A 27,212-nucleotide genomic window follows, 5' to 3' on the forward strand; every position below is an offset into this window, starting at 1 on the left:
TCAAATTAAGCTTTTCAGAGGTCTTCAGTGTTTTTCAAGACTCCTTGGATAACTAGGCAGCAAAATGAATAATTCAACAAATTACAGCTTTGAAAATGAAAGCTGTTTGGTAACATGAAGATGATATGGTATCTAATTTGTTCAATAATTGCTATCCATTTGGATTTTTAAAGCCAAAACATCTGTAACTAAATATATAAAAGATCAAGAGAAATTATTCTCTTTAGTTATTAGGATGAAAACGATTTTTTTTTTTCAGTTCCACATGTGTTGAGTGGGCATCAGTTTGGATCCAGGCATTGTGCTAGGTGCTTAAGACACCGAAATAAACAAGACACAGTCCCCACTCTTCATGAGCTTACAATCTACTATGGGTTTCTCAGTTGGGGTTCTGCAGATATTATTAGGGATTCTGTCAGGGGTTACTAACAGTTCTACAGTAGATTGGAAAACTTTATGTTTTAAAGTTTATATTATTTATTTGGGGGGGAGGGGCAGAGAGAGAGGGAGAGAAAGAGAATCCCAAGAGGCTCCATGCTGTCAGCGTGGAGTCCGAACCCACAAACCATGAGATCATGACCCGAGCTGAAATAAAGAGCCGGACATTAACCAACTGAGCCACCCAGGTGCCCCACAGATGGGAGAACTTTAAAAAAATATTTGAACCTCCTTCCCCATACAATGCCAGCACTTGCAGTGAATTATAGTGATTAAGCAGCTCTGTTAGCAAATTAAAAAAAAAAAAAATTTTATTGTGGTAAGAATGCTTAACAGATCTACCCTCTTAACAAAATTTTAAGTGTACAATAAAGTATTAGTGCCTCTAGGTACAATATTGTACAGCCTATCTTTAGAGCTTATTCATCTTGCTTAACTAAAACATTATGCCTGCTGGTTAGTAACTCCCCATTTCTCCCTTCCCTCAGCCCCAGGAAACCACCATGCTATTCTTTGGTTCTATGAATTTGATTACTTTATTTTATTATTACTTAAAAAAATTTTAATTTTTTTAATTTTTGAGAGAGGGACAGAATGTGAGTGGGAGAGGGGCAGAGAGAGAGGGAGACACAGACTCTAAACCAGGCTCCAGGCTCTGAGCTGTCAGCACAGAGTCCCACGCAGGGCTTGAACTCACAAGCTGTGAGATCATGACCTGAGCCAAAGTCAGTCACTCAACCAACTGAACCACCCAGGCACCCATAAATTTGATTATTTTAGGTATCTTATCTAAGGAGGATCATGCAGTATTTGTCTTTCTGTCACTGGCTTATTTCACTTATCAAAAGAGTGAAAAGACAACCTACAGAATGGGAGAAAATATTTACAAACTGTATACTTGAGAAGAGGTTAATCTCCAAAATAGAAGGAAATCCTACAACTCAAAAGCAAAAAAAAAAAAAACAAAAAACAAAAAACAAAACAAAACAAAACCCCAAAAACCTAATGATGCAATTAAGAAATGGGCTAAGGACGTGCATAGGCATTTCTTCAAAGACATACAAATGGCCAACGGATATATAAAAAAATGTTCAGCATCACTAGTTACCAGAAAAATGCAAATCAAAACCATACGATATCACCTCACACCTGTCAAGATGACTATTATCAAAAAAAAACCCCAAAAGACCAGTGTTAGTGAGGATGTAAAGAAATTGGGAAACTTTGCACACTGCTCGTGGTACTACAAAACCGCACAGCCACAAAGGCAAACAGCATGGAGATTCCTCAAAAAAATTAAAAATAGAACTCTCATGGTGTGCCTGGGGTGGCTCAGTCTGTTGAGCATCCAACTTCGGCTCCAGTCATGATCTGGTAGTTTGTGAGTTTGAGCCCCACATCAGGTTCTGTGCGGACAGCATGGAGCCTGCTTCAGAGTGTGTCTCCTCTCTCTACCCTTTCCCTGCTCATGCTCTCTCTCTCAAAAATGAACATAAAAAAAAAAAAAAAAATAGAACTCTCATATGATCCAGCAATCTCACATCTTGGTATTTATCCAAAAGAACTGAAGTCAGTATCTTGAAGATATTCCATGTTCACTGGAGTTATTATTCACAATAGCCAACACACGGAAACAACCCAAATGTCCATCTATAGATGAATGACTAAAAAACATATGGTATACACATACAATGGAATACTATTCACTGGTAAAAAAAAAAAAAAAAAAAGAAGGAAATCCTGTAATGTGGCAAAAGGTTCATGTGGTTGAACATGGAGGATAAAGATCATTTTTTTATTTTTTTTAATTTTTTTTTTTTTTCCAACGCTTTTTTTATTTTATCTTTGGGACAGAGAGAGACAGAGCATGAACAGGGGAGGGGCAGAGAGAGAGGGAGACACGGAATCGGAAACAGGCTCCAGGCTCTGAGCTGTCAGCACAGAGCCTGACGCGGGGCTCGAACTCACAGGCCGTGAGATCGTGACCTGGCTGAAGTCGGACGCTTAACCGACTGCGCCACCCAGGCGCCCCAAGATCATTTTTTTAAAAAAAATTTATTTATTTTTAAGACAGAGAGAGACTGAGCATGAGTGGGGATGGGGCAGAGAGAGAGGGAGACACAGAATATGAAGCAGGCTCCGGGCTCCAAGCTGTCAGCACAGAGCCCGACACAGGGCTTGAACTCACTAACTGTGATATCATGACCTGAGCCGAAGTCGGACGCTCAACTGACTGAGCCACCCAGGCACCCCAAAGATCATCTTTTAAAAGAAGAAACAAGCTGGGGCACCTGGATGGCTCAATCAGTTAAGGGTCTGACTTTGGCTCAAGTCATGGTCTCATGGCTTGTGAGTTTGAGCCCCGCATTGGATCCTGTATCCCTCTTTCTCTCTGCCCCTCCCCCACTTGCTCACTCTCTCAAATATACATAAACATTAAAAAAAAAAAAAAGAAACAAGCCATTTACTACATAATATCTATGCATGATTTGATGGAATGTTCCAGAAAGTTACCATAATGCCCCTGATAGTTCTTGAGCACCTTTCTTTTTTTTTTTTTTTTCAACGTTTTTTATTTATTTTTGGGACAGAGAGAGACAGAGCATGAACGGGGGAGGGGCAGAGAGAGAGGGAGACACAGAATCGGAAGCAGGCTCCAGGCTCTGAGCCATCAGCCCAGAGCCCGACGCGGGGCTCGAACTCACGGACCGCGAGATCGTGACCTGGCTGAAGTCAGACGCTTAACCGACTGCGCCACCCAGGCGCCCCTCTTGAGCACCTTTCTAATTTGTTTTATTAGTGTCCTCTACTCCATCTAGTATTTTATTAAATGATTACTACTTCCCTCTTGTAATGTGGCAAAAGGCTTCAAAATGATTTTGATGGATATACAGAGAGTAAAGATATATACTATGGGGCAGGATGATGGACAGTTTCATACACTTCATTAATCAGCTTTTCAAAATCTTTTAAAATCATGCCTTGCGAACTGTAATGTATTATCGTGATTTTCTTGCTTTTCTTGCTCTGATTTTCCAGAATTCTCTCTTTCAGTCTCTTTCTCTCTCTCACACACATATACACATATATACCTTTACCTTTAAAATAACTATAATCAAAAAAATAAAAATAAAAAATAAAATAATAAAATAACGATAATCATACTTATAATCAAATCCAAAATAAGTGATGTTGAAATGATTTGTGGCTTCTTTTCTTCATTAGTATCATGAAACAAATGTTGTCATTTCATTCCTATATATATTATTTAAATTTTATTTATTGGGGGGGGGGGCAAGGGGCAGAGACAGAAGGAGAGACAGAATCCCAAGTAGGCTCCACAGTCAGCATGGAGCCTGGTGTGGGGCTTACCCTCACAAACTGTGAGATTATGACCTGAGCCGAAATCAAGGGTCAGATGCTTAACTGATGGAGTCACCCAGGCGTCCCTCATTCCTATATTTTTAAAAAAGTCAAATTTGTGCTTTTGCTCATAAACTCCTAAAGGTTAATCACAGGCTAAAAGTATGCTTTACCCCATTTAAGTTGGAATTATTTCATCTATTAGAAAACAGTGATTACCTATGTTTTCTCACAGGACTAAGATACTATTTCAGTCCTAGAAGTGCTAACAACTTCCTTGAGCTGAGTCATTTTTAGTGACTTCAGCTCTAAATTTGGTGCTCATAGGGCAGTCAGAGCTGTTAGACCCAGTTGTTGAGTCCCCAGGCTGGGAACTGAACCAAAGCACTCTATAGGACTCCCAAGAACCATGGCAACAGTATTTGATAACTGCATCCCATTGTCAGAGATGATGGGAAACAGGGTTATTCTCCATTTGCTTCTTCTCCGGCAATCATGTAATCTACTTAAGAAAATGATGTTTACTGGCCATAAATCAATGATACTGAAGCATTAGTGAGTATCTTGGTGGCTTTAAATATATTCCTTGTTAAACTCTTTTATCTCCAGTGTAGTAAATTCCTAATTAAGGGGGTTGCCAAACTTGTCAAAGTGATTTGAATAGTTACAGACAGCAGTAAAAATAGTGTTTATTTTTTTCCCTCAGGAATATTCATTGTATATGCCACCTAGCATGTGTAACAGTTTAATAAAGCATCTGGGATTTGTCAGATTTTTGTAAAGGTGAGTTTGGTTTTCTATTATAGTGTTGAAATTGTTTTTATGAGATAAAGATTTGGGTAGGTGAGGGGTACCTGGCTGGCTCAGTCGGAAGAGCATGCAACTCTTTTTTTTTTTTTCATTTTTTTAATATTTATTTATTTTTGAAGGAAAGAGAGACAGAGCATGAGCAAGGGAGGAGCAGAAACAGAGGAAGACACAGAATCCGAGGCAGCCTCCAGGCTCTGAGCTGTCAGCGCAGATCCCGACGTGGGGCTCGAACCCACAAACCACAAGATCATGACTTGAGCTGAAGTCGATCGCCTAACCAACTGAGCCACCCAGGTGCCCCCAGAAGAGCATGCAACTCTTGATCTTAGGGTCATGAGTTTGAGCCTTATATTGGGTGTACAGATTGCTTAAATAAATAAACTTAATAAAAAATTTGGGTAGGTGAAATGTATTAAGAATAACATCAATGTACCAACATTTTATCAGTAAGAATATCATTCATCTGTCTTACTTATTTTATTAGCTGAAAAGACTAGAAGAAGATTCAAGACAATGGAAGAGTTCCTAGATTCAGTCACTTGGTTTATTCTTTAAATGCCACTTGGACAGTGTGGTTCTTTCACTTATACCTGAGAGAGAAGCACTGGGGAGACTAGGTCCATGCCATTAGTCACTAAAAGAACATATGAAACATAGGAATGGACTTGTTGATTTCTCTGTTCCTACCAAGATCAGGCTGTCTAGATGAAATCCACTCTGGCATCCAGGTGCTCTGAGAAGGTCAACACCACTTAACTTATCTGATTGAGACCTACCCTCAAACAAATCTATCCAGAGGCCTTACAGCTAAACTCAAAGAGCATCTTAAGTGCTGGTAAGCACAAGGTGAAATTGCTTGGGAGCTATTTCCCTAAATAAGCATTGTCTTTTTCCATTCATATCCCAAATTATGTGTTTAAACTTCTTTGATCAGATTTGGGAGACATGGAAATATTGATTAAACCCTAAGATTCCTCAGGACACCTGGCTGGCTCAGTTGGTGGAGCATGCAACTCCTGATCTCAGTGTTGTGAGTTTGAGCCCCACTTTGGGTGTAGAGATTACTTAAAAAAAAAACAAACAAAAAAAAAACTTAAAACACAACAATCCTAAGACACCTCAAGAAACTGAAAAACATCTTAAAGCTAAAGTTCCAGAGTGAAATTCTTTCTGTTTTACTCACTAAGATTTTCATTTGCCTGCACTCCTATCTTGGTAGGAATTCCAACAGCAACAACGCTACTCCATACCTCAGTAGCATGCCTGTCTGCGCTTGCATCCAGAATGAGAAAATCTTTTTTTTTTTTTAATGTTCTAGAAAATAAAAACTGAAGAAAACCTGAGGCAAAAAAGAAGAACAAATTTAAGATCACAAAAATACAGCAGAGACATTTCCCAAGGAAATGTTAGGTGTCTATTGACAGAGGACAGAAAATGTCATGGAGATGAGAAAAACAGAGTTTCTGTTTAGGGTGGTGAAACAGTTTTGGAAATAGAGGGGAGGGGTGAATAGCATTGTAAAGGTAATTAATGCCACTGAATTTAAAAATTACAATAAAAATGGTTAAAATGACAAATTTTGTATTACATATATTTTACAATAAAGAAACCCCAATAATCCAATATACCAAATACTACTGAATTGCACACTTTAAATGGGTGCATTGTATGGGATGTGAATTACATCTTAATCAAGCTCCTTTAAAAATGTCACAAAGGAGTGCCTGGGTGGTTTAGTTGGTTAAGTGACTGACTTCAGCTCAGGTCATGACCTGGAGGTTTGTGAGTTCGAGCCCCGCATGGGGCTCTGTGCTGACCACTGGGAACCTGGAGTCTGCTTTGATTCTGTGTCTCCCTCTCTCTCTGCCCCTCCCCAACTCACACTCTGTCTCTCAAAAATATATAAACATTAAAAATTTTTTTTTTTTTACTGTCACGAAGAGGAGCGCCTCGTGGGCTCAGTCAGTTAAGGCATCCTACCTGGCTCAGGTCATGATCTTACTCTTCGTGAGTTCGAGCCCTGCAGTGGCCTCTCACTGTCAGTACAGAACCAGCTTCAGATCCTCTCTCTCTGCTTCTCCCCCCACCTCTCTTTCAAAAATTAATTAATTAATTTTAAAAAGCATCATGAAGAAAGAAGTTCAAACCCCCTGAAAAAAAGCAATTGCAACACAGTAGTCCCAACCCTTTCTTTAGTTTTCATTTTTAGGAATTTGATTTGATTTGTTTCTTCCTACACAGTATTATACTTCCTGGGCAAATGTCCCATTTTAATCTACAGTGAGAGGAAACAGGATGGCAAAATATTGCTGCTGTTAGAACATAAAGTTTATTTATTTTAGCACTGTGGCTTCTGGAAATTTTGTTTCTTTCCTTCCAATATTTAAAAGAATCCTGCTGAACAGCAGCAGGTAGTCCTTTTGATTCCTTATTAAAATGGTTCTTTGGACAGCCATACAAATCCAAGAAACTGAAGTAAAAAACGTATCCCATTTGTCATGTTTTAGGCCAGACTTTCCCCAAATTCTGACGATATGCTGAAATGAAAGTGAGTAGCTACTGGCAATTGCCTTTGTTAGAGAATTCCTCATTGGTAAAGTGATAGGCTTTTCATGAACTTTAAAGGTGGTGGTTGGAGCGCCTGGGTTGGCTCAGTCTGTTAAGCATCTGACTCTTGATTTCACCTCAGGTCATGATCTCACGGTTTCATGAGTTCAGGCCTCACGTTGGGCTCTGCACTGACCCTGCAGAGCCTGCTTGGGATTCTCTCTCCTCTCGCTCTGCCCTTCTCTTGCTCCTGCTCTGTCTCTCTCAACATAAATAAACGTAAAAAAATTATTTTAAAAAATGGTGGTAACGAGACTGATTTTACCCTAAGTAAATTCCTTAAGAAAATACCTTAAGTGACAAATAAGAATCTAGTTTTCTGGGGAAAATGTTACAGTGACTATGACTTACAGATTCCATGCAATGAAATCTCACATTTCTATCATCATTACATAAGCCCCCAATTCATTAAAATCTATTAACAATTTCAATGTTACCAAGTCTAAAATATTCATCTTAGATTTTACATATTATAACCAATTTCATCAATTGCCTCCACCCTATCATGAAACAGACTGTATACAGAGCAGTGCTGGGGCTGAAAGAGACAACCAACTTATTTGTCACATAACGTAAATACAATCCTGTTACCACCTATTCTAAAGTTTCCAAAAAGGATTATGACTCCACCGAGGACAGAGCTTTGTTTGTTATGCTGTTTGATTTTGTTGGGCAGCTTTTTGTTTCCTACCTACAGTGACAATCCACCCATGAACACTCCATGTAAGAGGGAGGAAGTAGGAGTGGGGGAGGACTAACAGAAAGAGAAGAGTCATTTCACAATCTCATCAAGATAAATAATGCCACTCAGGTTTTATAAAAAGTAAATCCATGCTTAAGTAATTAAAGGACACTTAGGTGTTTTAATTATGGCTCTAAAGGAACAAAGTTTTCTCTTAATTATTTTTAATTTTAATTTTTTTGTTGAGATGATACTGATTTTCTCAAAAATACTAAAAAATTCAGAAACAAAAGGTCACAAAGGCTTCCTTAGGACAAATGTGTTCTGTTCCTAATGATTCTTCTGGAACCACAGTCAATGAAATCATCACAAACACAATAGTGTTTGTTCTGGGACAGACTTTCTGATTTCTCATTCCAAGACAAAGAAAGACTGAAAAATCAAAACCCAGAAATATTTCTCCTAAACAAACTGCACTGTTTAAATGCTCCTCTTCTTAGCTGTGCTAAAATGCTTGATGTAGTAGTTATTTTTAACTGGGAACAGAACATTTATTTTGGAAAATGTTCAGATCCCTAATTTTATAATGAGCAGAAATACATACTTTTGATGAAAGATGATGCAAACTGCAGTATCCCCGTTAACACGTAGTGTAGAATCTTTAACAGATGATAACATTTTATGGTTTTTAGGAATGAAAGTCTTCTAAAAGCTGTAAAGTCTTAAGTCTGGATGACCTGTATCAATACTGGAAGAAAAAAGGTGCTTGACCACACTAGGTAAGCGTGTTTCTTTGCTCATACACAACATTTCCTCATAAATAACGAGCCTGGGTGATGTCATATGGATTCTATTGTTTTTATTGATCGTTATTACTTTTATTAAACAATGTTAGCCATGCAGGATGATTAAAAAAACAACTAGTATTCTTGGAATATATGGTATAAGGGATAGAAATTGATCCAGTCTTCATCATAGCAATGAATTTTCAGGTTGCACAAAGATAAGTAACTCATATTCCCAACACAACAATCACTTCTGGGTTAATCATCCAGTACAATTCATAGGTTCCTATTATAGAGCTGTATGTAAAAAATTAGAGTTTTAGCTCAAAACCAATACAAATACGAAAGTATCGTTCTAATGGTCACTAAGGCGTTAGAGGTGGGTGTCAGCAATGGGTATCCTCCTGAGTTCTACGATCTGGGAGTCAGTCAAGGTGCCTCCCTCCTGGCTCCCTTGACCCGATTCATTATCACTGACACTGAGACCAGCACCTGTAATAGAAAAAGAATAAACACAAAACTCCCAACCATTAGTGCAGTGTTTTGAGGGCCAAGTTAAATCAAAACAACACATGTTTATTTCTATTACACTGGTAAATAGCGAGCTATACATTTCGAATAGATATCATTATTAATTTTTTTTAAGTAGGCTCCACACCCAATGTAGGGTTTGAACTCACCACCCCAAGATCAAGAGTTGCACGCTCTGAGAAGAAAGAGCTGCACTGACAACACCTGCTGTCATATCAGCGTCCAGAAGACACAGGCTCTGAATGACTCAGATCTGATCCCAATATAAAAATAATTGCATAACACAGAACCAAAACAGATCCATACACAAAACCCACAAGGCTAGCTGTTAATTACAGAGAGCGCCCAGAATCTCTGTTTTGAGGAAGCTCCACTGTTCACTCCTCGTTTTACAACTCAGAATAATTCAGAGAATTTAACACTGTGCTGGAGTAATACCTTGTTCTTCTCTTGTCTAATGTGCGGAGGAACACAAACTCTCATGTTCTCTCACACACACACACTCACACTCACACACTCACACACAGAATGGGGATGTGGTCACAGGGTGTGCTGCTGGGCTGAATCACTACCGATTACAGGTCCCACTCCTCCCCCTCTGCTGGGCACACACGCTGCAAACAAGAAGGAAAGTGAAAAACCAGTTGCTGGGCAGCCGAGACTTCCCTTTCTGTTTGAAACGCAGGAAAGGCACATGTGCAGAGTTGGTAGCTATGAATTAGATTCGTCTTAACCTAGTTGGGGATGGAAGGAGGAGCCCACCACTGCCTTCTTCCAGCCAAGCCCTCCTTCTTCTGGGTCTGTCCTCCCCACCCTCTCTGTGAAAGGTTGCTGTTGAAACCCCACTTCCACCCTTTGCTTCTGGGACACTACACTTGCTCATCTCATCCCCTGACCTGCTGGTTCTTTCCAGAGCTCTTCTGCTTTCTCCTGAATCTCTTCCTTCTGTCTCACCACTGGAGGCCTTATCTTCAGTCCCGCTTCAAGGCCCACACTATCTGCGTGACCCGTTTTGCTCTCTAGCCTGACATCTCACTACTATCCCCCTGCCTGAGATGCCCTTCTCATCCCCCACCTCCTTAATCTGGCTGCCTCCATTCTTCCTGTCAGTATCAACTCAGCGGTTACCTTGGCTACCCACAGAAACCTGATGGTTCTCTTTCAAAATTTCTGCCTCCCTCATTGCATCATATCCCTCATATCTTTGAATCTTCTAACTCACAGGACAGTGCTCAGCACACTGTGGGTGTTCAGTGAATGTTTGCTGAATGTATTAATAAGCTATGCTCTGCGTTCTAGTTCTCAACAATGTTTCTTCCAGCCTTATTGCCCGTTCTGTTCCTCTGATCCTTTCTACATTTCACTGCCCTCTTCTTGCTGATGCGTCAGTAACACATCAAGTCTGGAACCATCTGCATTGGCTTTCAGGACACTTCCTAATTTGGCTCTACCCTACCAAATAGACATACTTCAACATTTGCCTATTGGAAAGCTTTCTCAACGTGATCAGGTCTCTTGTCTCGTCCTTCATGTGCCCATTAATTCCAGCCTGAGTATCTTCCTGCCCATCCATCAAGGCCCATTCCCACACCCTTCCACAGATAGCTCTTTCACCTTCCTTCAAAACAGGGAGGTAGAGAATGCAATATTTGAAAAGAAAAGTCCTAGTTTATACCTGAAAAAATCTGAATCACATACCCTTTTTTCTCTTAAACTGCCTAGGTTTGGAAAATAAATTATGTGGTATCTCTCCAGATAATGTATATATAAGTCATGGAGCAAAATGTATAACACCCATGCACTCTTGGAAGTTAATAACTAAAATATTGCCAATGACAACATTTTTAGAAATTTAGTTGCCAAAACGAACACATTTAATGTGAAAAAAAAAATCAGATTTTTGGTTTCTCTTGAAAAAGCAGAGGGCAGCACTAGGCCTGCATTTTTGGAATGGAAAAAAAAAAAAAGGAGCAAAAACATGGATCTGGCACTACCCTCTGGTTTGCCACTGTTTTCTCATCTGGTCCTCTTGCGTCATCTACAGTATCTGCTTGGCCCCTGAGGTAATATTTGAATCTGCTATTATGTCTTAGAAGGAGGATAAAAGGTCCATGCTTCTCTGCCAGGGGAGCAGGGGAACTGTCCCACTTGGAAGAACCTGAGTGGATTGGAAGACCTTGGCCACTCTATAAGGAGAAGGTAACTGAGGCCCTGAGGCCAGTAGCAGCCTCAGGTAAGGAGGAACAAAAGGGCTAAATAACAAAGTTGCCCAATAGGACAGCAACTACAGAGAAGGAGAGGACACCATGATTACCATCAGGGCAGAGTGGGGCTTAATGAACAAACCAGTATGAGCTCCCACTGACTTTGTGCTGGCCTGCTCCAAATCTCCTTAGGAATACAGAAGTGTTTGCTCAGCATATTTACAAAGCAAACCAGAGAGAAGTTCTGTACCGAAAGCCTGCTGAGCAGACAGCAAGGAACAGAGGGGACTGGGCTGGGAGGTTTAACATGGGGCGTAGCTTTCAAAGTAATGGCTGTCACCATCTTGTTTGTAGCCCAGAGCCCTGTGAAACGTCAGGAAGTTGTAGATAGAGTCTCCCCTTGAATCACCACATCTACATGACCCAGCTCATCCTCCTCCTCAGTTTCTCCCAAGCTGAAATAAATGCATATTACTCAATTCTTAATCCCTCACTGAGACTCAGAAAGGGCCCATATTACACACAGTAATAACATGACAGACTGGGAACATAGTCCCAGGCTTCTGGGCTCTTTGTAATGCATAAGTAGTCTGGGAGGGTGTTTTGCAGTGAGTATCAGGATTTTCTGAAAGGAATTTTTCTGCTTAAATTTTAAGCCAGAAATTCAAGAAAAATCCACTAACTGTGGAAATAGTCACCTTTCCCTATGGTAGAATAGGTAATATCAAAGAAACTAGTTGTAATATTTTACATTCATCTAGTGCCTCTCCTTTCTTCAACATTTCAATACAGTTTAGTTAGGAAAGGATGATTATTAGTCTTGTTTTACAGATGCAGGGATTGAGTGGAGATCAGGGTGTTGACTGACTTGCTCATGTCACATAGCAGGGAAATCCCAGAGTGAAGATGTCCAATGGTCTTCTGACCCCAAATATAAGGTGTTTTCTTCTATACCATACTGTCTTTTTGGTGGCAGTTCTAATTGTGCTACTTTGTGCCTCGTCTAGAACACATTTTAAACCTTCTCTGCACATATTCAAGCCACCCCCATTCCTACCTCACTTAATAGTCATGATGCAATGAACACCCGGGTGTTTCAGAACACAGTATGGATATGTAAAATTGTTTTTAGGGGCACCTAGGTGGCTCAGTCGGTTTAGCTGCCGGCTCTTGGTTTTGGCTCAGATCATGATCTCTAAGTTCCTGGTTTCAAGCCTCGAATATCTGCGATTAAGGTGTGGGGCCTCCTTGGGATTCTCTCCCTCCCCCTTTCTCTCTGCCCCTCCCCTACTTGCACTGTCTCTGTCTCTCTCAAAATAAATAAATAAACTGAAAAAGGGGCACCTGGGTGACTCAGTCAGTTAAGTGTCTAACTTCGGCTCAGGTCATGATCTCATGGTTCCGGAGTTTGTGCCTGGCGTTGGGCTCTGTGCTGACAGCTCAGAGCCTGAAGCCTGCTTCAGATTCTGTGTCTCCCTTTCTCTCTGCCCCTCTCCCACTCCTTCTCTGTCTTTCAAAAATAAATAAACGTTCAAAAAAATTTAATAAAATAAGATTGTTTTTAAGCATAACAATGAGCTGAACCAAACAAATAATTTATACAATGTGCTACTGAACTTAGACTGCCAGCTACTGATAGATTCTTTACACTAACAATCTCTAAACCCCAGGAAAACTTACCAACTACTTATAATAACTCTTATTAGCTAAATGAGGAAACTGAAAGCTTGAGTCACTTGCTGAAAATCACACAGATAGTGGACTGCAGAACTAGGTTGCCAACACTGGGCTCTCTGACCCCAAGGCACATTCCTATTTTCTGTGGATTTTTCAAATGTGACAGTAATACAAAGGTCATTCTCCCTCAATCTTCTAGCTTTCCAAATTCTGCTCTTCCATTTTGATGCCCACTTAACTTTATTTAGCACACTGGTCTCTAGAAGTTTTTGAAGTTAAATAAGTCATTGTGATTTTATGTGATATAGCTGAAAGAGAAATTTATTAATGAGTTCTTAGAGCAGTTTGAGCATTTGGGCCTTGATTCTGAATGTTTTTGTTTCTATTCAAGGACTTGTTATTTATTTTCTTCTGACTGAAAAAGAAATCATTTGAAGTTTTCAATAAAGAAATGTTTACCATGACATTTATGTCCTTGGCCTGAGTAAAGCCAGGAAGCTAAGAGATGAGGGATGATAAGGAATCAGATTAGTTTCTCTGGGAGGAGTCTTCAGTGAAGAAAGACCCTGTTTCCAAGCCTAATATGTTCCAAGCCTAACATATTCTAGAATCTTGTCATTTTTGGATCAACATAAAAATCTGGTCACTCACCTCATAATCTAATACTATACAATGCTCCAGGTCAGTGCCTCTGATGTCCTTTACAAAGCATCTGAAGCATTGGGATTCCTTTACCTTTGGTACATGGCTTTTCAAAGGGTCTAGGGTGGTATGAGAAGGACAGCTTTAAGAAAATGTATTCCCAGATCTTTAACTTCTATGTGCACTCCTTTTTTTTTAAAGTTTACTTATTTAAGTTTTTTTTTTAAGTTTATTTATTTATCCAAGGTGGGGCTTGAATTTAAGGCCATGAGATCTGACTGAGGCAGCCAGGCGTCCCAAGGTGCACTCTTCTCATGAGTTTTTGATAATTACTTATCAAAACATTTAATATTTTAAAATCAGTGCTGACTTACTCAATTGTAGATTAATAATAACTATAATGATAATAAAAGAAAATTTGGACAGTTTATATATAGCCTTATGGCCACAGAATAATTTTAAATTTCAATTTATATACATGTTTTGTGAGAAAGAAGTATGAGTAAGAGAAGATTAAATGAATTTCAAGCACAAAATACATTAGGATAAAATTCTGTGGTGGGAGTGGAGTGGAAATACAAGTTCAAGGAGAAAAGACAATTATGTAAAATTTCTAAATCTAAGAAAAAAGTCTGCTCCTATATTTTAAAAATGGAATGAATAACAATGGTTATCTAGTTGCTATGATATTTAGATTCCTATGAAATAGTTTAAAAGAATAATGTAAAATTTTCATTTTAAACTTATAATACAGTGGAAATTACATTATTTGATCCTATTTCAACTTATGAAAACCTTTACATTTTTATTAAAATATATGCAAAGGGTTAGATAGCTTTTCAAAGTTGTTTAGTGGTTTAAATGAAAAAGGCTTAGAAGACCCACTATGCCCAGTATCAGAGCCATCACTTCAGTGAGCCATGGTTAAAGTGGACCTGTGATACATTAAGGTTTATGAACTCAAATGTCACAGAGACCAGGTGGGATAGCTTAGACCAGTGACCCAGGTCTAGTGAGCACTGGACAAATCAAAGATCTCATGGTCTGTCTAAAGGGGCAGCCATTACATAACTCTAATCAAGGAGGTTTTAGGATTGTGCTAGACTTTAAGCACTCTGTTGCTAGATTTTTCAAAAAAAGAAATTGTGGGGTTTTATGGGACACCTCTAAATTTTTTTTCTTTAAGATTTTTGTTTTCATGTAATCTCTATACCCAACATGGAGCTTGAAATCATGACCCCAAGATCAAGGGTTGCATAGTCTGACTGAGTCAGCCAGGCACCCTGGAATTTCTCTAAATTCTTAAATGTGTACTTAAAAAAATGTTACAACACTATGAGAATCAAACAAAACCCTCTGTTGGGCCAAATCCGGCCTATTCATCAACTGTAAATTCAGCTGTAGGTGGAATGGTATGTGGACTGCTCCTCTGATTTGACCATATTCTACGATGAAGCGTCTAGGGGGTGGTGCTTTTCTGAAAACAGAGGGATCCAATGTTACAGACTGTTATTTTAGTCTTTTTAAGTATTTATTTCCTAACAAGTTTAATGAGCTCCAAAGAATGCTAAACTCATCTATAAGTAAGCAAGTCATTCCATACATTCCTGAACTGAATGCATTTAATACTTGTTATATATATAGGACCCACATCTAATGTAATTATCCTGCAAGAATTCATTTTATGTTTTCAGTGTCATAATAACAACTGACCACTTTGTAGTGCTGGGGACATAATCTTCCCTGAGAATTATTAGTAATCTGAAAGCCCCTTTCTAGTCCTAATGCTAGTGAGCATTTTGGGCAGTTGTTCATTACCTCCTTCATAAAACTTTCTTGTCTCTTTACCTCTTTCTCAGCACGCTGCAGTTTCCTTTGTGGGACCCTCTTCTATTCACTCTTGAAAAGCAGATATTATCTAGGATGTTCTTCTTTCCCTTCCTCACCTCTTTTCTTCTTCTCTCTCTCCTTCATTCTCCCAAGATCAAACTTGTCCATCCCCGCAGCTTCAAATATAGTCTCCGCATGGATGCATTTCAAACCAATACCTTCAATCCTAAACCCTCAGCTTAAGATCCTTCAAGCCTGAATGTTTAAGATCCACCAGGCCTAATAACCAATAAGTCCGAATCTGAACTCACCAGTTTCTCGCTGCAAACAAATCAATGAACAAATGCTCTTTACATGATTCCTCAGCCTCTGAAGTGAGAAGCAGAAGCCTTTACTGACTGTCCTCTGAGTGTTCGCTCAGCCTTCCTCTTGTGCTCATCTTCTCTTTCTTATTTCCACTTCCTAAATCTGGGACCCAAACCCCATTCCCTTGGACAATTGCAACAATCTCCCAGCCTTTCTGGTTTTGCTTCTAAATTTACTCTTCATACTTTTGTAAGAGTTATTTTGCCTCAAAAACCAGTGGGAACATGCCATTCCTCTCCTCAAAAACCTCCATGGCTCACTAGGTTCTATAAAAATCCCACTCTTTAACATGGAATCTGAGCAGCATTTTAACATTATGTAAAATACCAGCAAGTGTTCTGCTCCCACAAAATGAATCTATTACTAAATGTGTTCCGGAAACACCAGGTTAAATTAAGTGAAGTGGGTTTCTTTACTCTAGGACTTTTCAGAGCTGCTAAAATGCTAATTGAATTGTGAATCTTTGCAGTTTCCCAAATAGACTCAGTCAGGGGATCCTCCCATTGAGGAGGGCTATAAATATCTCAAGGAGGTTGTTCGCTGAAACCCAGTTGGGAAACTACAGTAAATTATAAACCATGCAGGTTTCAGGCCTTCGTGCTGCTGCCTGCATGCACTCACCTTCCACCCTGGCCATGCTGCAGGCAGGGTCTCTTCTCCCCAGGCACCTATAAACTGAGCACCTGTAAGCCCCAAGGCATGGCTCATTCTACCCCCTCAGTCTGCAATGCCTTTCCTCCACCCTTCACCTATTTAAAACCTACATATTTTTCAAGATACAATTGAGAGCATTTAAAAAGATTTCCTTGATCTCTTCAATAATTAATATTTCTTTTCACTACTTATTTACTCTTCCTTATATCACATTTGTGTGAATGTCTATTCCTCCAAGCAAACTCTTAAGTTTCATTTTTCTTTCATTCATTCATTTTTCCAACAATATTGTTGGATATGAATATTGGAAAGTATTCATTTTCCAAACACTATTCTTTTTTCTTTAATTTTTTTTTTTTGATGTTTATTTGTTTTCAAGAGAGACACAGAGAGCAAGCAGGGGAGAGGCATAGAGAGAGGGAGACACAGAATCTGAAGCAGACTCCAGGCTCTGAGCTGTCAGCACAGAGCCTGATGTGGGGCTCGAAGCCACAAACTGCAAGATCATGACCTGAGCTGAAGTCGAACCCTTAACTGCCTGAGCCACCCAGGTGCCCCTCCAAGCACTATGCTTAATATAGGCATATATATATATATATATATATATGCCTATATTATATATATATATATATATATTTACTATATATATATATATATATATATATATATATAGTAAAATATACTTGGAATAATTATTTTAATAGGCTCATCTGAGCATGGACGTATCTTCTTGCTTGCTTGCACATCTAGAAATGAAAATTTCACTGAAATTTTTATAACACTGGCAGTTCAAGATCTTTCTGAGAAAAAAAAAAAATGCAGGGGCACCTACCTGGCTCAGTCGACAGCATGGGACTTTTGATCTCAGGGTCTTAAGTTCAAGCCCCACGTTGGGGTAGAGTTTACTTAATAATTAAAAAAAAAAATGTTTAAAGGAAAGGAAAAAACCCGTATATTTTATTTGAAAACAACTATCTATTGGGGTCACAGGCTGAGTGGGGTTGAACATGTAGGAGGAGCCAGTGAGATACAATATGTTATGGTGCTTGGAAAACGAAAGAACTACATGCCGCCCATGATACTGCCTTTGAAATTCTTTGCTTCAAAGACACTCTAGGTCTCCGTGGCAGGTCAGAGGCAAAACCCTCTGAGTGAGATCCCTACCAGATTGTCTTACAACACTGAGATTGTTTTAATGGTATCTTGGTGTTACATCAAGATTCCAGGACAGAGACATTTACATTTAGAGTATGCCTTTTTCTTAAAAGCAAATTATAAATTATTTTTAGATTGTGTTATAGTTGGTGCCAAGAACAAAATATCCTAAAGTTTGGCTAGGATTAGGAATGGGTCATGAGAATCAGGATGTGCACTTCATGGGAAGAGGACATAAGTTGTAGCATAGCAAGAGTGCCTACTTCTAATGTGGTTTGTGGGTTCATACATACCAGTTTTTAATGCAAATATCAAGTCATCAAACTCCTGGGACTCCTCATCAGCTATTAGTGACCCCTGGCCATATCCTCCAGAGGAAGGAAATGTGGCGCCATTCTGCGGACTTGGCTTCAGGTCAGGGCTGGCCTGACTGGCTTGTTGGAAGGATGCTCTCTCCCAATCAGGTGGCACCTTTTTGGTGTAGGGTGGGGAGAAAAGGAAACAATAATATCAACACCTACATAGTTACTCTGATATCTACATGAATAATTTATCTTCACATTCTTATTACAAACATCAAGTGAAGGGACTGCTGAACTGTTTAGAAGAAGACCTCTTTAATTTTACCTTTTGTCCTTAGAGACAACCTAATCTGGTGTTTCTCAACAACTTCTCTATTAGAATTACTTGTAGATTTCTATGTGGTCATGTGTGGGGAAAGAAAATTATTTTTTAAACCCAAACAACATGTTTTATTTTTTTGTAGGATGTATGGGAAGGAAACTGTTAAGAATATAAGAACTGGGGGCAGTTAATGGACTGGTGAACAAAATAGCCTAAGGGGAGTAAAAGGTAGAACCTTCCAGTTACAAAATAAATCTTCACATAATCATTGGATTAAATGATTAAAAAGATAGTTCTAACCTAAAATGATTAAATGTATTCACTTCCCTCTTGGTCACTGATAAACAACTCCTTAATCCTTCCTTGCCTAATGCTTTCCCTTCTCTGCGTGGCTTTCTAGAATGTCGCTGACAGTCCCTCACTGACAGCTGGATCAAGGCCAATTCTGAGCTTCTGAGGAAGGCAGGACACACTTGAAGGGTGTGCCATTGTGCAACACCCTACATGAACATTCAAGTAGTGGCTCAGGCCCAGGAACTGAATTGTCACAGCTGCTCCCTCCCGACACGGGGTTTTCTGAGAGACTACAGGGGAGCCTCCTGCTGAGAAAAGTGACCTGAGGACTGTAGGAATAATGTGAGAGAAGATTAAGCCTTAAAATATTTCAGTAAGAAGTTGACCATCTAGAGCCACACTGCTCAGCAGAGCTTTCTGTGATGACACGGATATTTTAAATCTGTGCTCTCCTTTGCGGCAGCCACGGAACACGTGGCTACTGGGCACTTGAATGTGGCCAGGGTGAGCGACAAACTGAACTTTTAATGCTGTTTAATTTTACTTAGTTTGAATTTAAATAGCCACACATGGCTAATGGCTATTGTACTGTATAGCTCAGATCTAGACAAATGCTAGATTGGATAAACAATCAAAAAGACAAAAAAACATTTTTTTTTTTTTTTTTTAAAGATTCACTCCTGAATCGTTGGTTCTAAAAGTATCCATTTCTGGGGCGCCTGGGTGGCTCAGTCGGTTAAGCGTCCGACTTTGGCTCAGGTCATGATCTCGCGGTCCGTGAGTTCGAGCCCCGCGCCGGGCTCTGCGCTGACAGCTCAGAGCCTGGAGCCTGCTTCCAATTCTGTGTCTCCCTCTCTGTCTGACCCTCCCCCGTACATGCTCTGTCTCTCTATGTCTCAAAAATAAATAAACATTAAAAAAAAAATTAAAAAAAAAGTATCCATTTCTATTGGTACCAACTACAATGTGAAAACAATTCCATTTTAACCACTTTGGGGATATAGAAATGGCACTAGATTTCTAAACATTTAAGGGTACTAAAGATATATCCCAATTCTTAAATATACTTGTGATCACTTACCTATTTTAATTTTAACATGACATGAATAAAATTCCTTTCGACATTTAACATGGGAGACAAAAAATATCACTTAGCAGGTAGATTATCTATCTACATACCTACCACCTACCTATTTACCTACTTACCTATCAATAAACCATTACCTTTTCAGACAGATGCACTTTGATTTCTTGCCAGATTTCAGGATGCAAACACAAATACTGTTTCCCTTGGTTTTCCTTTTTTAAAATGTTTATTTACTTATTTTGAGAGAGACAGAGACAGCACAAGCAGGAGATGGGCAGAAAGAGAAGGAGAGAGAGAGAATCTCAAGCAGACTCTGTGCCGTCAGCACAGAGTCCAACATGGGGTTCGAACTCAGGAACCAAACTCAGGAACCTTGAGATCATGACCTGAGCCTAAAACAAGAGTCCGATACTTAATTGGCCACCACCCAGGTGCCCTTGCCCTTGGCTCTTTAATACAAAGACAGCAATGTGAGTTATGTAAGGAGCAATAAGCAAGCATTCTTCTGGCACTGTAGAAATGGTCAGGGACCTGCATACTATCTCTTCCTGGACAAATGTCTTCATGTAAGTTTAAACTTTGAGCATTGGTCCCAGTGCTATGGGTAGCATTACTGACAGATTGGTGGCAATGTGATTTAGACAAAGGAAAGCAAAATGATGACGACAGAATGCAAAGAACAGTGGGAGGTGGATCTCACAGAGGACATCCTGGATAGATTTTTCTAGCAGTGCTGCTGAAGCCCTCTTCCAAGCTTTTGCCCTAAAATATTTTCTGGTACTTAAAAAGAGTTTTAGCCTCTTTTCTTTTCACTGAGTATTTGCTGGGATCCAAGTAATGAGCTGGGATGGCTGAAGAAAGAGAGTGAAGAACGTATTTTTAGGAAGAACAGTATTTAAAAAAAACATTTCCAAAGCACATCCAGTCACTGCCATTTTAAATTAGGAAGATTTTGAAGAAAGAGACGACAAATTATGTTCTGACTTCCCAGTACAAATCGCTGGTTAGTTTAGCTCACAGGGCAGGGAAAAAGAGAATGAGGTAACAGGCATGATACCACAGTAAGCCAGTCAAATACCACTGATCAGAGGCTGTTCCCAGGAGAGGGATTTAAAAGTCACATAGTACCTTTTAACCTGCAATCATCTTGAGGTGGAGGTGGACAGGGAAAGGGGGAGGGAGAGAGAAAGAGGGAGAGGTGGGAAGAGAGGGGGAGATGGGTACGGAAGGGAGAAAGGAGGAGGGAAGGGGAGGCAGGGAGGGAGGGGAGAAGTGAGCAACTGCAAGAGCAAAGGCAAGAGCAGGCACCTCCTCCATAGCACTGATAAGGTTCTGCGTGGACTTGCTGATTTCCCCTCCAGCAGGAGGCATGCCACTCCCTGGTGTGAAGAAGGCTGTGCTGGGTCCAGGGTGTCCATTCATTTCCACTGTGTAGCTGGCCTTCATAGGGCAGCACGTCTGGTTGTGCAGAATGAAATAAACCACAAAAACATAAAGTCCCTGCAAAAGAAAATAACACTAGTTTGTTAAAGGAAATCCGGCTACCGCAGCTGAAAAATAAAGGTGGTTGTAAACATAGCCGGATTTTCTACAAGCATTCAAATTCTACCTGAAGCTGGGAATTACAGAACATGTTACAAGGCTAGCAAGGGGCCACTGTAAATTTCTGGATGTCACAAAAAAGTTTTCCAGTGTTATTTGGGAAAAGTGCCCCCTCACTAAAAACAAAAAAAAACAAACAAAAAAAACCACATTTTTTTTCTTGATTAAAACACAAGTGACTCTGAAATCTAGCCCTACAAATATGTGAAAACAAACTGCAGACGCATATCTGATTAGCCGTGTAGCTTTTTGTTATAGAAAGCAAACCTCTTGCCTTCCCGAAAATTACTCTTTTCCCATGGATCTCACTTGTTCTCATTTTTTTCCTAGCAAAATGGTTGAAGTGAGGTAGACTTCCAGAAGGGCAGTACTAATTGAGCCTTCTGATTTTGTTTATACAGCTCACTGACTTATTTCATTTGAAAACAGCATCACTGGGTAGGGACTCAGGAATTCTGTGAATTGCTTGGTATTTAGCGTGCCTTGCTTTTCAGCGAACGTTCCAGGAGACAACAAAGCTATCTTGTGAGTTCTTAAAGATCTGCTGGCCCTTTAAATTCTTTTGCAACCTAGTCAAGCTTTTGACAATTGCTCTGCTTCCGTCACAGAGAGCAACTCAGATTTTGCATTTGTGTTCCAGACATGGCCTACACTGGCTGTCCTTCATGATTTCTACAAGGGATCTACTGTATACTTCTAATGGTGCTTCTATAATGCTTGGTAATTTTGACCTTTATTCTCGGTCAATAAAATATGTTAAATTGTGGCTTTTGTATCTGTTAATCTTGGTGTTTAAGTTTTGGAAGCAAATTAGAATCTCCTTAGTTATGAAAATTCTTACATTAATCCACAAAAATGAAAGCAAGCCTATTAAAGAAGAAAAGGAGTTAATGTTAACATTGTTCATGAAATACGAGTAAGTTTCTTCGTTTTGTGAAGCTTGCATTCTCACATGGTTCATGACATTTCTAGGAGTATGGAAGCAATAATGCAAATAATATACTTGTGGGCTTGAAACTTGTATCTGCTGGTATAAATAGCAAAGTGTCTGTTAGAAAATACTCAAGGCATAAGAATGACAATGAATTTTTAATAAAATGAAATTCGAAAACAGTCTGCATGATGGGCATGCTAGCATGTGAGGTATGTTGCCATTTCTAGAATACTGCCATAAATTAGGTCTTTCTCCCCCTTCCAGAGTTGGTATCCAATCTGTATAATTAACAGATATGTTTTAAAATCAGTGATTCACCTGCTAAAAATATTTTTAAGTATAATTACCTTAACCACAATATAAAGTTACTAACAGAAACATGTTTCCTTTTGAATTAGGGTTGTTTTGTTTGTTTTTGAGCAACATTAGTATTTTAAGTTATGTAGGTAAGTGAATTAGTTTCACATGCAAATGATGATATAAACGTTAGCAGAAATAAATCTTCCTGAAAACACACACACACATCCAAAATTTTTCTTGAACAAGTAATTTTTCACATGGGTATGACCTAATTAAATTGGCCACAGCAATAGACAAAACAGGAAAAAAATTAAACTGTCAGCCTTAAAAACTGTGAGAATGTCTCTGATTTATTTCAGGATTTCTCTAAGTGTTACGAAGTGATAGGGTAAAAGCTAGATCAGGAAACAAAAACCATGTTTTAAAATCCATCTCTAAGGACCCATTTATTAAAACAGCACATTCTCTCTTGTTTGTTTTTATATCTAGCCTTTTGTGCTTCAGGAAAGGAACTGCCTGCTGAAAATAACTTGCATGTGAAAATTACATGTGTTTTTTTTTCTTTTTCTTAAAAGAATACATATACAGCTAATACTTTGAATCTTTTAGATGTGCCCCCAGGAAACATAAACATTTTAGAAAAGAAAAGAATGTTTAAATGTAGATTGTGTGACATTTGCCTGGGTCCGGCCCAGGATGGGCAAATACAGAAAAGGGAGCTTCTTTATCTAAAGTACTCAGCCATGGAGATTTCTGACCTCAGAGTAAAAACAAGTTCCTTTCCCAAACACTGCATGTTTCAATCCCAGGCTCTCCCTTATATGCTGGTCTGTAAAATAATGTAACAGAGAATCTAGAATCTCAAGTGTTCAATCCAAAATGCTGACCACCCACTATATGTACACGGTCAGGCACTGAGATGCAAGGATAAAACATCAGATTCCTACTCTCAAGTTGCTCACAGAGACAACAATATCTTACAAAGTAATAGGTTAACTCTTTTAGAAGCAAGACCTATATAATCCATCCACCTGTTGTTCCTATGCTTTACTCAGGGAAGGGTGACAGAAGGGAATTCTTTCTGCGCATTGCTATTTTGATAATTTTGTTGGATCTCCTACTACAATGATGAAAAATGTTTTCAAAGTCTTTAGTTAGATTGTATCTGGATGAAACATACCTACTATGGCCAATTTTTATTTTTTTCAACGTTTTGTTTTGTTTTGTTTTTTTATTTATTTTGGGACAGAGAGAGACAGAGCATGAACGGGGGAGGGGCAGAGAGAGAGGGAGACACAGAATCGGAAACAGGCTCCAGGCTCCGAGCCATCAGCCCAGAGCCTGACGCGGGGCTCGAACTCACAGACCGTGAGATCGTGACCTGGCTGAAGTCGGACGCTTAACCGACTGCGCCACCCAGGCGCCCCTTTAGTTTTTTTTTTTTTTTCAACGTTTTTTTTTTTTTTTATTTTTTTATTTTTGGGACAGAGAGAGACAGAGCATGAACGGGGGAGGGGCAGAGAGAGAGGGAGACACAGAATCGGAAGGCCAATTTTTAATTTAATTTAATTTTTTTGATTCAGGCATTTAAACTCATTGGCAAACATTCAGTGAGACACAAACAGACCATAATGTCTAAAGGAGTTAAAACATTCTCCTAATATGATCAAAGAGGAAAATAAGTACAGCAGATGTGGCTGCTTAACTCAGTGATATCTATCAGTTCCATTAAGGTGGGAAAGAATCAACTTTGCTATTTGACAGATCTTCCCGAGAAGTGGTGGCAGAGAAGAACCGGGTAAAACAGCAAGTTGATTAAGCTGCCTGCTCCTGAAGGAAGTGAAGTCTTAGGGCTTTGCGCTGATTTGGAGAACTCATCTTCAATCTGAAAGTGCCTCCCTCTGAGGACTACGATACAGCCTTCAAACAGAAGCAGTTAATCTTGGCAGGACTTGTAAAAAGATCTCAGGAGAGGGTAGAATCCAGGTATTCAAACCGTAACTGCATGCAAACTGTCACCTTCGGCAATCCCCTTTGTCTCTGCCACGCCCTTCCCCTAATTCCTTCAGGTTATAAAAAAGTGGTGAAAAAATCAAATGCATTCAATGAGCCCATTTAAAAACAGCTGCCCAGTCCCATTTCTTTAATTTTAAATCGGCTCTAAATAAAGCGAAACATCAGCTCACTATTTTTTCCACGTTCCACACAAAGTGTGACAGACCTTACACTGTGTCCTCCACCAGTGAACATTAACACACCCATCCAAAAAGAGCTCTCACAGATACTGAGCTAAATGTGTTCAGCAACCTGACATACTGACTCCACACAACCTCTACTTCTAATATTTATTTCAGTTTCTGGCAAAGAGTTTTGGCCAATGATGCATGATAAAAATATGCAGGTGATAGTGCCTAGCCTGCCATTAAAACACAAAGAATTAAATGTCTAGACACTAAAATGTAAAGTTTATAGAGGTGCCAGCACTTAAATATTTGAAGAATAAAAAGCTAGAGTTTCACAGGTAATGAGAAATTGGTCTTACAGACACCGCACATCTCACTGTAACCACAAAAGTTGAACTACTGTGCTGTTAGTAGTTGGCACTAACTATGATTCAGAGAGTTTGAAAATAAAGGAGATTTTGCTAATATAAAGTCCAGTGAACTAAGATGAAAAAGACAAAGATTAAAGGAATTACAGAAGCTAATAGGGAAAAAAATACTCAAGAATTGTTCATTGCTATACTTGAAAAGGGGAATCCAAAGAATGATAACTGAAGATGAATAAAAAGACATAATATTAATATAATAATAATTTCTTGTAAAAGAAAAAAATAACTGAACCTTCAGATTGAAAGTATAATATCATGTACCAGGGAAATTTTGATACAGATTCCTTAATACCAAATCATAGCCTTACTAAGTTTTAAACTTTAAGATATTCAAGCAGAAAAAAAGCCAATCTGTGACTAAGTGGTAAATTTTAGGCTTTCCTCAGACTTCTTTACATCAACTAGTAGTGCTAAAAGACAATGGAACAATATCTATTAAGTTCTGAGGGGAAAAAGTGGTCCAAGAATATTACACTCAGCCAATAGAGCATTTGAAATTATCAACCATTAAAAAAATATGCTGGGAATGCAACATCCATGTATCCTCTTGGGTGAAGGTAACCCAAACTACATGATAATAAAATATAACCAATAAAGAGATGAATTGCCCGTACAGAAGAAAAAACAGAATTCAGTACAAAGATGGCAAAAGGATCATGTGGGGTGCCTGGGTGGCTCAGTCAGTTGGGTATCTAACTCTTGATCTCATGGTTGGTGGCTTTGAGCCCTGTGTTGGGCTCCGACCTAGCAGTCTGGAGCCTGCATAGGATTCTCTCTCCCTCTCTCTAAAATAAACTTGAAAAAAAAAAGGATCATGTAAAAAGACCTATATATCTATGCATTTAGATATAAAACCAATACTGAACAAAATTATGAGAATTAGAGAGTCAAATGAAAAAGTTAAGTCTAGACAACCTAAAAAGATAATATTAACTAAGAAAGTTCCTAAGGTTGGGATAGAGGAGATGGGAGACATGATTATTCATGATTCCATCTTTTACAGCATGTAGTCAATCAATACTATAAAATTGAAATACCTAGGTAATAAAAAACAGTGATTCTAATCATTAAAAAAATTTTTTTTTAAATTTTGAGATAGAAAGAGTGAAAGAGCTGGGGTGTGGGCACAGAGAGAGAGAAGAGAGAGAATCCCAAGCAGGTTCTGCACTGTTGGTGCAGAGCTTGACTTGGGCTCAATCCAACAAACCGATAGATCACGATCTGAGCCAAAATCAAGAGTCAGATGCTTAACTGACAGAGCCACCCAGGCACCCCTCTAATCCTTTAATGTATTTATAATTTCTTGTCTTCTTTTTTCTTAAAGTAAGCTCTATGCCCCAACTTGGGGCTTGAACTCACAACCCTTAGATCAAGAGTCACATGTTCCTCCAAAGGATCCAGCCAGGCACCCCTACCTAGTATATCTATATTTGTGGTATAGAACAATTTTTTGAAATTCAACAATTACTCCTCTTCCATTTTAGTTTTTCTAATGAAATTTTCAAATAAATTTAGTTTTGTATATTACAGCAAATATAATATGGTCACATAATTTAAAATTTACTTGTAATTAGACATCCAATCGTATTTAGTATTCCAAAAAAGGTATCTAGAATGATGTGCACTTAATGTTACTTTTATTTTTAAATAGCCAATGGTATTCAAAGAGACTTAATGACATATGTATGTATAAAGTGGGAATGATTTTAAAAATGATCCTTTGTTTTTAATGCCTCATTTGCTCTTTCTGGTGCTCTTCATTCCTTTCTTTGGAACAGGATTTGCTCGTATCACTTCTCTTTCCCTCTAGCCTGCAGAACTTCTTTTTAGCATTTCTTAGAGTTCAGATATGTTAGAAATAAATTCTTTCAACTTTTGTCTGCCTGAAAATGTCTTTATTCCATCTTCATTATTATTATTTTTAATGTTTTATTTTATATTTGAGAGACAGAGAGAGAGACACACAAAGAGTGTGAATGGGGGAGGGGCAGAGAGAGAGGGAGACACAGAATCCGA

At 38.9% G+C, this 27,212-nt stretch overlaps 1 protein-coding gene across 4 annotated transcripts in view; it reads right to left on the reverse strand.

Moving 5' to 3' along the window:
* Positions 1-8,744: 8,744 nt before the first annotated feature.
* Positions 8,745-27,212, reverse strand: part of ADGRV1 (adhesion G protein-coupled receptor V1) — a 563,532-nt gene continuing 545,064 nt past the window's right edge. For all 4 annotated transcript variants that reach the window (XM_058727155.1, XM_058727147.1, XM_058727130.1 and 1 more), the window contains 3 exons: positions 21,058-21,249; positions 18,038-18,215; positions 8,745-9,177 (listed from right to left, as the gene is read on the reverse strand). In XM_058727155.1, the coding sequence (XP_058583138.1) occupies positions 9,059-9,177; positions 18,038-18,215; positions 21,058-21,249 (489 nt within the window). In that variant the 3' untranslated portion in view covers positions 8,745-9,058. The remainder of the gene's footprint in view (positions 9,178-18,037; positions 18,216-21,057; positions 21,250-27,212) is intronic.

Source organism: Neofelis nebulosa, chromosome 1, assembly GCF_028018385.1.
Source record: "Neofelis nebulosa isolate mNeoNeb1 chromosome 1, mNeoNeb1.pri, whole genome shotgun sequence".
Taxonomy (NCBI): Eukaryota; Metazoa; Chordata; class Mammalia; order Carnivora; family Felidae; genus Neofelis; species Neofelis nebulosa.